The following is a 10500-nucleotide window of genomic DNA, read 5'->3' as shown; positions in this document are numbered from 1 at the left end:
AAAAAAAAAAAAAAAAAAAAGAAGGAAGAAGAGGAGAAGGAGCAGTTTGGAATTCGGGGCTTACGGCATAACCAACAGTGCCTTGAGTGGCACAACACAGCAGAGAGGAAACCAAGCTCTCAACGCTAGGTAAAACAACATCAGTCTGCCTTTCTAAGTCTGCTCAGCCACAGCAGCCCAAGGTACAGTTAGACTCTGATCTCGGGGGCTGAGCCTGTGGAGAAGATAATGTATCTCATCACTTGTTGGCCTTTTGCTAAGATCAAGTGAAGATAAATTACAAGGATAGAAACCTATGGTGAAGTCAACCAGACAATACAAGACAGCTAAAAACAATTGACAATCATTGCCTGACTGAGCAGCACTCCACAGGGCATAGTCTACAGCAGGGGAAGGTGGCCCTTAAGAACATGGAGGACACTGCAGCATCTCTGGTACATGATCAAGTTGCTTATGTCATCCACTTTTTTTTCCCCTGTACTGGGGACTGAACCCAGATCTCTATGGATACTAAGCATATCAAGCATATCTGACAACTGAGCTGCATCCCAGTCCCTTCACAACTTTCTGAGCCTTCTCCTCTCCCCTTTTTATTGATTCTTTCATGGGAAGATCATTTTTCCATACTTTTTTTTAAAGATTTATTTACTTTTTTAAAGATTTATGTATACAGTGTTCTGCCTGCACGCCAGAAGAGGACACGACCTATCATTACAGATGGTTGTGAGCCACCATTTGGTTGATGGGAATTGAACTCAAGACCTCTGGAAGAGCAGCGAGTGCTCTTAACCACTGAGCCATCTCTCCAGCACCAGCTGTTTCATCTTAACAAAGCACACCATCAAAAAGAGGGGCACACGCTTAATCCCAGTACTTGGGAGACAGAGGCAGGTGGATCTCTGTGAGTTTGAGGTCAGCCTGGTCTACAGAGTAAGTTCCCGGACAGACTTCAAAGGTACATAAAAACCCAGTCTCGAGTGGGGGGAGGGGGATAGCTTCAATACATGTTCTATCCACCAGATAAAGGTTCAGAGTTTCTGGCTCCAAATGCAAAAGTCAGGTAGGTGACTCACTTCCACACAGCTATGATGGAAGACAAGCAGGCTACTCTACTTAGGCCCCACAATCCCTCTGAGGGCTTTTCCCCTCCCCTTCCTGCCCCACTGCACATGTACCTGTGTGGCGGAATGCAGGGTACAGACACCACAGGTGCTGCTGCTCGCTTCTCTGCCAAGATCTTCCGAGCTTTCTTCATCTTAATCCGGGACTTGGCCTTGGCCTTCTTGACCTTCTCTGAGCTCCAGCTCTTACCCTCATCTTCTTCTTCATCCTCCTCCTCCTCACCCTCACTGTGGGAGAGGGCAGGTAGGCGGCGAGCAGAACCTGGGGGTGTGTGGATGTCACAGTAGGCTGTCTTGCGGACGCTAAAGGAGGTGCCATTGGCACCTGTCTCCCGCACAGGTTCCATCTTCATGTAGAGACCAGCCTGCTGGGCACATGTCACATGGAAGGCTGTGTAGCAGTTGGCCTTGTGGCACTGGATGCAGGCTCCAGAGCCCCGCTGTTTGCAAATGTAGCAGGTGAGCTTCCAGCGGGCTGGTGGGATATGCTCAATGCTGTCAATAGGTTCTAGGAAGACTGTGTTGGCAAAGCAGACCTCAGGGATCCACAAGGCACACACAACGTGGGCCCAGCGGCCATCATCTGTCTGCTTAAAGGCACCACCCTTATTGGGGCACAGAGCACAGTCCACTGCACGAGAAGGTGACTGCAGGCAACGGCGGCATAGCCACTGGCCCTCAGGGATATAGGGGACACCGTAGCACTCCTGATGCACAGCCAAGTTGCACATGTCACAGAAAAGGATGACATTGCTGTTCTGGCATTCGCCGTCATTGCAGATACAGCACACGGCATCTTCATCCACTAGTGCATTGGGGTCACCTTTATTGTGACTCTCAAAGTACGACTCCTTCTCCAACCGGTCCATTAGGTACTCAAAGATCTCCTGTGGGATAGGACTCACACCCTCTGTCTTCCGTCGCTCATTCATGATATCCAGCCAGATGTAGTCCTCCTCGTCCATGTCATACTCTACTTCCTCATCCAGCTCTTCTGCAGACTTCTCAATGTACCTGAAGTGCACACAGGTAGTTTGACATCACATGGCTGATATCTTTTCCCTTCAGATAAAGCACTGTGCTTGCCTCCAAGCACTCAGCCTCTGCCCATGTACACATGTCTCATCCTAGCCTTCATCTTCGTCCTCAATTCCATCCCCCTATTTGTACATACTATAACCATTTCTGTCTTGCAGAAAAGGAAACCTAAATGTGGGGGAAGTTAACTTGCTCAGCTTACTTGTATGAAAGTGCCCTAACGCTTGGTCATAAACACAGGCCTACCTCTCTAGTACTCATACTGTGGCATCATATGAAGTATAGAGGCTCAGTAAGACTCCTAAAAGGGCCAGTGTTGGAACAGTAAGGACCCATCAGGGGAATATGAAGGATTGTACAGCCAGAGGAAGGCAGTTCCTTGGACAACAATGGCAAATGAATACAGGCCTGTTTTAGCAAAGCTGACAAGTACCAAAGACACCATGGATGTTCTTTCAGAAGGTGCTAGGGGTCTCTCAAATGCTACATACTGTGTTTGTTCTCTGGATAGCCTTGAAAGATAAGGACTGGGCATTTACTATGGGCCAGGCACCATGCCAAGTTACAGCTGTTCTCATTACAGCTAGCAGATCAGTGTTCTTATCATCTTTATTTGTAGATGAAGAAAGTAAAGCTTTGAGAAAAATTGTTAATAACCTATTACAGATAGGCCTTATCACCAGGGAGTGACAGAGCTGGCATCCAGTCTCTATCCCCAGCTTTTTCACGTTCACTTTGGCACTCTCTGACCAGCAGGCTTAGAGCGGAGGGTTGCTCTAAGTGGCTGTGACATAGCAGGTACCCACCTTACCCTGCCTTAGGCCACCTAGACTCTAGGACTGTCAACTATAGAGTACAAGAGAAGAACAGGAGTTTGGCTTTTAACAAACCTGGTTTTAAACTTTGTCTCTGCCACTTGGTCACGTTCAGGAAAGCACTGCTCTGCCCTGTATCAAAGCTTTACTGATAAAAGATCGAGGGCTATATTCAGTAAATGATAACTTTTAATGATATTAAAAAAGTGAACAGCCAAGGAGCTGGAGATATACTCAGCTGGTAGAGTGCTTACCTAACATGCACAAAGTCCTGGTTCAATCCCTGGCACCCCATAAAACCAGGTATGATGGCATAGCTGTAAATCCTAGCACTCAAGAGTTCAAAGCTACTACACGGTGAACTGGAGGCCAGCCTAGGATACATGAGACCCTGTATTTAAAGGGGGTCAGGTGGCTAAATCATGGGGCACACAGCATGTTCTAGCAGAACATGGAAAGTGGACCTCCAAGCAGGCCAGGTGCAGAGAAGCTCTGGGGTTATTTACTGTCTCTGTATGACAGTTTATGACCTAACCTCCTAAACTCTCTGGGCCTTGGTTTCCTTTTCTATAGAGTTGTAATGCTGACACTGCTGTTATAAGCATGAAATAAGTTAATAAATAGAAACACTTAGAACAGTGCTTTGCATGGAGTACATATTAAATAGATGTCAATTTATTATTAGCTTTTATATAGCCCTAACCCACCTTGCCTTGAATTGTAGCTGCTTGTGCCTAACTCCTTCTCTAGACAGAGGCAGGGATCATGTCTGATTCACTGTACAGAAATAGGTCCTCACTGTTGTTCAATTGAAAGGCATTTTGGGGGTGGCAGGGAGGAAAGAGACTAAAATGTGTTTAGGAGGCAGCTTCTCCCTTAGCCCTTTCCCTCTGACCCAAGGTGAGCTCAACCTGTGCTCCTGGAATAAGGGTATGATCAGAGCTGGTGTGAGGTAGCCAGATGGCTTTATGGCTTAGACTAGTTCTCTTAAACATCAGGTCTTGGCTGTTCCTCTGCCATGACACATGACAGTATGTGATGGTACATAACACACTCCCACAGGATCCCAGATTACAAACTGTGGCACAGATAGGTGGGCTGTGTGTCAAGTACAATTCTTGGCACACTAGCTGACAAACCACCCTCTCCCTCCCCCTCAAGAAATGCACTGGAATTTGAGCAAAAGAAAATGTTATTAGAGTGACGACCTCAGACCTTCTTAAGTTTTTGCAAAAGTAAATCATTTCCAAACACAGGGAATTTTGCTAACTATGATAATTACCACAACATAACCCCGACTGACTGCAGCACACCAGCTGAAAACTGCTCCTCTAGAGAAAAGTGACTGTGGGGGGTGGGAAGAGTAGAAGCTGAGTAAGCTGAGCTGGACTGCCTGTGAGAACAGATTATGTATGCCAAGAGCCATTAGAGGAGAGGAAGGCCCCAAAAGGGGCCTAAACGTTTGGGGATGAAGAAGCATGATAGTAAATTCTAAGAGAAAAGAGAAAGAGTAGAAAATCATAGAGGGGGGAACTGGGTTGAAAAACGCAGCCAAAAGGAGAGAAAAATACTTACTAAAACTTGGACAAGGAAACACACACACACACACACACACACACACACACACACACAGAGTCACTGTGTTCCCAGTCACTGTAATATCAAGTGGACTACAAAAGCAAAAGCCGCTTTTACATAAGAGCCTTTACAATAAAGACAAATGAACAAAGTGTTCTCCTGGCTTTGGGAGCCAGAACTCCACTTGGTTTTCATTACATCCTGTGGCTGAAATTTCTATATATAGTTCACCACCACACTGCCCACCCACTGCACATCTTTTTTCACTCATGTTAAAGGAATCAGCTTTGCCAGGCAGTGGTGGCACACACCTTTAATCCTAGTACTTGGGAGGCAGGAGCAGGCAGATCTCTGTGAGTCTGAGGCCAGCCTGGTCTACAGAGGGAGTTCCAGGACAGGCTCCAAAGCTTCAGAAGAAACCCTGGCTCAAAAAAACCAAAAAAAAAAAAAAAAAAAAAAAAAAGAAAGAAAAGAATTAGCTTTATTTTGTCTGTCTGTGATTTTAGGGTTAGCAAGACAGTTAAGTGGGTAGGTAGGAGAGAGTGCATGGCAGGAGAGAACTGACCCCCACAAGTAGTTCTCCAGCCTCCACAGGTGCTATGATGCAAAATGAATGTGTACACACACAAATAAAAAATTACTTATTTTTTTATAAAAAAAAGATTTTTGTAAAAAAATTAAGAATGTCTGCAACTTCAATAGAAGCCACTAAGACTAGCCCTTAGAAGGAATGGAATCCAAAGAAAAATAAATAAATAAACAAAAGAGTCACTGACGAGGTACGTGTCAACAGTGGAAACACTGCTCACAAAGCTGATAAAGGACAAGTAGCAGTAACAGAACATTTCATCACAGATTTATCACCTGCATTTAGGACCTTCTGAGCCAATGTCTTCTGCCCTAGAGAGGAACACTGCACCTGCTCTGCAGATAGGTTTCTAGAACACCAGGCCATGGCCACGCAGTGAAAAAGTAAAAAGGGTCAGAAATCAGAGCTGGGATGTTGGGTGTAGGAGAACAGTGTGGCTTTGAGGCTTGGAGGACTTGTCTCAACCTCAGCTCAGAGATTTCTAGCAAGTGACTTTTGACAGGCCTGGTACTTTCTAAAATGAGAACAATGACTGCTTGAGAGAGTTCTGGGAATAAAGAGGTGGCTATAGCTGGTGCAATGTCATACAACATTCAGAAGGAAAAAGGTGGGTGGCTCACTTGTCAGCTCAAGGTCAGCCTGAGCTACAGTGAGTTCCAGGCAGTCAGACAAACAGTGAGGCCATCTCAAAAACAAATCACAAAAAACAAAAAACAAGCCAGGCAGTGGTGGCACATGCCTTTAACCCCAGCATTTGGGAGGTAGAGGCAGGTGGATCTCTGTTGGTTTGAGGCCAGCCTAGTTTACATAGTAAGTTTCAGAACAGCCATGAATGACTGTTACAGAGATAAACCCTGTCTCAAAAGACCAAAACTAACAACCCCCTCAAACCAAACCTTAATTAAATTAAAAAAAAACAAATAACAAAAAACAAAAAAAGAGGGGCAAGGTGGCTATAAAGCATGAACACAGGACCTAGCATGTGCCTGCCTATAGTGCTGCATTCAGTTCACACTCCCTTTGCACGGCTAGTGCTGTCCTTCACCCTGCTGTTCCCTATCAGACCGTCACCTCTCTAGGAGGGTGTAGTGTCCTTACCGGTAGTAGGAAGTGGGCCGGGGTGGTGCATCAGGGGTGTCTTGCTCCAGCTCTCGATACACCACCTCAGGCAGTTTGGGAGCAGCACTGGCGGGAGCACTGTGGTGGTGGTGGTTGGAGTCCTTGCGTTTCTCCTTGTTCTTATGCTTGCCTGATTTAGGTGTAGCCGTGGGTGTCTCGGTGTTCTCTTTGTTGCTGCTATTCTCTGGGGCCTCCTCAGGGGCTTCCTCATCCTCTGATACCACATCCAGGTTGTCAAAGATGCTGATGCGGTGGACACGGCCATGCAGGTCCACCTCTACCATGCGCTGGGCCTGAGCATAACTCATCACCTCTCGGCCTGGTGACTGTGAGACCTCAGAGGGGCTGGGTGACTGCTTATTGGCTGGTCGTGACTGACGCCCTTTCTTTTTGTGCTTGCGCAGTGGAGTCTGCTGTGGTGGTGGTGGGCTGTCGTGGTCATAGTGGTATAGGTGGTACTCAATACCACTGTAACTCTTGTAAACCTTGCGGCAGGTCTCCACAGGGCATTCATATGGTGGCTTAGTTGCCCGCAAGTTGTGGCAGAAGGTCTTCACATCAAAGTCTACCCCCATGCTGTCACATCTGGAATATACAGATCAGTTAGCACAGGCCTGACAAGAGCTTTCAGTCTCTGTACCATACAACCCACTTTCTCCAGTTTCCCTTCTCACAAGGTCACATGTCCTGGCCAGTCTCTCTTTAGAGCATCTCCAAGTGCCAGCTCCTTTACCAAGGTCTTGGCACAGGTCCTCAAGACCTACTGCTTGGTCATCCTGCCTATGTCTCAATTCTTTTAGGCAAGTCTCACATAAAATGACAAGAGTGATCTTCTACCAAGTAGCAGTGATCATACCAGTGACACAACTAAAAGCTCTCGTTGCGCCAGCTTCTTAGGATAACATTCAAGAGATTCCTCTCACTATTTGGCTCTAGTCTTCCTTTCTGGATTCTTCTCAGAAGCTGTAATTGTCTACACGCACAGAGGCCTACTATTCCCTGAATGGTATAATCTCTCAAGGTGCAAAGGTGTTATAATCTCTCTTTATTAGGAATGCTGATTGCTTGGCTCCCACAGATTCTTCAAAACCTAGTTCAAATGATACTTTTATTATGGCTTCTTTGAGGCTTGTGTGGAAAAATTATTCCCAGAGCCTTCTAGTCTCACCTCCAGTGTGACATTTTCCAGTTCTATCTTCTCCCAGTCTACTGAGAGATCTTCAGTAGACACCAGACCTATCTATTTCTAAATCCCCAGTTTCTAGCAAGCACTGACTGAACTCTCAAGCCTTGGCAAATAAATGAAAATCATGTTGAATGAATAATTGAATGAGAAGACCACCAAATTGCAAGGATAAAAATTGCCTATATGTAAATTGCCAACGATGAGTCCTGGATTCCCACAGAAACCACCGGACTGCATCATCAGTGCATTGCTGAGGTCTTTACAGGGCTCCTCATCCTAGTCCTGGAGCTGGGTGGGGAGATATAGGAAGGAACCATGAGACAACAGTCATTTACCCAGGGAAAATAGCACAGGCTACACTTATTTCCTCATTTACATATTCATGCAACATTAACTCAGGGCCTACCAAGTGCCAGGCCCTAAGGGCACAAACAGGAACACAAAAATCTAGGCTTTATGTTCCAGGGGTCTCCAAGGGCTAACCCTCCCCCACCCTGATGTTTCTGGGTGAGTAGAGACAGCAGATGGCACCAAACCCCAGAGAGCCCAGCTTAGTCAGTCACTGCCCCAGTTTCTCTTAGGATGAGTTAGTTGAACTAGGGTGCTTGGGACCACCAATGCAAAGCCTGCCTGACCTCCCTGAAAAACACTGACTCTCAGCCTCTCCTCTTGAGGTTAGTCCCTCTGTCGAAAGCCTCTGACTTCCAAGTCAGTCAAGCTTCACGTTCAACTCCAACTCACTTCTATTTCCTACCTGCTGCTGTACCTTTAAACACTAAAGCAATTACAGGCACAAACAAGCTCAACTCTTTCCAAGCCGGGTCCCTGGTGAACGCTGCCGCTCTGGCTTTGCTGGCCTGGTTCCCAAACTGGCACAGTGTCCCCAGGGACCTGGTGTCAGAGGCACAAAGGTGTGACCAGAACTTAGTTCTAAAAGCCCTGGGCCCAGAGGTATGGAGGAAGTATCTACTCCCGGGAACTGCAGGAGCTGAAGGAAGCAGGGGACAAGGGGTGGAACCAGGGCCGTGGTGCGGAGCCGGGTCTCCCGGATGCTGCGCCGCTTCCTTTTCGTCAAAGTGTAACAAGTCAAACAAGGTTTCCCTCTTGCCGCTGGCCCAGGCAGACTCAAAGGACACACACTGTCACCGCGGACGCTCGCCGCGGACGCTCGCCTGTCAATTCTCCCCGCCCGAGGGGTCCAGGAGGTGCTTAGGCGCGCCTCGCCAAGGTGGCCCCTTCTCCACTGCTACTGCCGCCCGGACCCGGCCCGCACTCACCGGCCACCTCCAGTCCGGGCTCATCGCCGGGGGCGCCCGCCGGGGCTCCGACCCCGCGCGGGGAGGCCGGCGGGGAAGACGGTCCCGGAAGGGGAAACCCGAACTCCGGGACGCGGAGCTGGGCACCACAGCTCCTGCCCCGCACGCTCTGGCCCGGCTTCCCGCGCTGACCCCTGCCGCTCCCGGTCCCGCCGGCGCCCCAGTATCGCAATTCCGCAAGCGCCCTCGCGTTTCCCAAGCTCTGGGGTCTTCTGGCCTTGGAACCCGGTGCCACCGGGACAATAAGGGGGTTCCCGGAGGCGGCACAGGAACAGCGGCAGCGGGACTGTGGCGGCAAAGGCTCTGGCAGCGGCGGCAGCAGCAGCGACGGCGACGGCGTCCGCCAGGGTAAACGCGGCCCCGTGGCGCTGCAAAGACGCACTTTCGCCACGAATCCCCGCCGGTCCGCTGAGGCGGAAGCGACCATCTTATGGGTCTGGAAAAGTCGTCTGAACAGCGCATAGGTCCCGGGAGTGCCTCCATGTTCGAGGGGAGTTTCTGGAAACTGAAGTTACAGTGTGGGGAGTGGGGGTCCTCGGGCCGTTTGTGGCGAATCTGCGAACGCGAACGGGGAGCGCGAGGCTGGGTGTGAGGAGCCCGCCCTTCTCCCCTCCCCCTCGGCCGCCGCCTCCTGCTCCCTCCCTCCTGCTGGCGCGACGGCTGCGGTAGGGACCTGGCCTTGGTCTCTGAGGAAGGCGACGGGGCGGGGCGGGCGCGCAGGGCGAGGCGGAGCTGGGGGCAGGGCTCGGAGCCCGAGGGACGCCGCCGAAGCCGCCGCAGGGGCCTGCAGTTATGGGCAGGGGCGGGACGGGAAGAATAGGCCGGCATGGGTGGGGCTTGTGTCCAGGAGGCGGAGCCATTGGAAAGCGGCGCCTTGATGCGGCGGCGGCGGCCGGAAGAGTGGGCCTGAGGGTCCCAAGAAAAAAAGGGCGGAGCTTTGGGTGAGCTTGAAAGGTGGAGCTGAATCAGGGATGAAGATAGGACTGCGAAGGAACCCCCTACAAAGCTACGGTGAAAGGGCGGGACTTAGGGAAGCAAGGGGCGGGGCTACAGACGTAGTGTGGGACGGAAAGGCGACAAGGCAGAGGGAAGGCGTGGCACCAGCAAGGGAACTGGGTTTGGGGAGGTTCCCGGTCCTTTACGGTAAAGCGGAGGAATTTAGATTGGCAGCGCTAGACAACGTGGTTACGGGTTGCTGATTGGAAGGCAGTGTCAAAACACACAGCCCATTGACTATGACTGACACTTTCAGTGTGAACGTGGTTAAGTTGCTGAGTTCTTCGGGTTCCTTATTTGTAAACCCGGAACTCGAAAATCCTACTGTCAAATCGTGGGGCTTTCAGAGAACTTGGGACGTCAGGGGTCATCATTGTTAAGCAGTGTTTGCAGTTTTGTCGTTGAAGAGTATGAAAAAGTCTTCCAAAGTGCTAGGGTCCCTGAAAAGTTCAGTTTTATCTTCATGCAGGCTTGGTATTCAGCACCCTAAAGCTCACGTTTTCATATATCACGCCTCTCCCCCAACAAATGCCAATAAAACCGGCACTCCAGGAATTTGTTTCTTGTTTAAATCGTGGGGTCTGGATTAAAACCGGAATTTCTTTTTTTAAAAATGGCTTAGTGTAACTGAGTTATTAAATGGGGATAATAGCCGGGCAGTGGTGGCGCACGCCTTTAATCCCAGCACTCGGGAGGCAGAGGCAGGCGGATCTCTGTGAGTTCGAGACCAGCCTGGTCTACA

The 10500-nt window shown here is 49.5% G+C and overlaps 1 protein-coding gene across 6 annotated transcripts in view; it reads right to left on the bottom strand.

Moving 5' to 3' along the window:
• Window positions 1–9107, bottom strand: part of Brpf1 (bromodomain and PHD finger containing 1) — an 18816-nt gene extending 9709 nt beyond the window's left edge. For all 6 annotated transcript variants that reach the window (XM_005364999.3, XM_026788092.1, XM_013352914.2 and 3 more), the window contains exons 1-3: window positions 8724–9107; window positions 6240–6845; window positions 1176–2135 (exon numbers count right to left, since the gene is read on the bottom strand). In XM_005364999.3, coding sequence (XP_005365056.1) covers window positions 1176–2135; window positions 6240–6835 — 1556 coding nt within the window. In that variant the 5' untranslated portion in view covers window positions 6836–6845; window positions 8724–9107. The remainder of the gene's footprint in view (window positions 1–1175; window positions 2136–6239; window positions 6846–8723) is intronic.
• Window positions 9108–10500: the final 1393 nt, after the last annotated feature.

The sequence above is a fragment of the Microtus ochrogaster genome, unplaced genomic scaffold (assembly GCF_000317375.1).
Source record: "Microtus ochrogaster isolate Prairie Vole_2 unplaced genomic scaffold, MicOch1.0 UNK1, whole genome shotgun sequence".
In the NCBI taxonomy this organism is placed as follows: Eukaryota; Metazoa; Chordata; class Mammalia; order Rodentia; family Cricetidae; genus Microtus; species Microtus ochrogaster.
The sequence above is the reverse complement of the archived record's forward strand: the minus strand, read 5'-3'. Positions and strand labels throughout refer to the sequence as shown.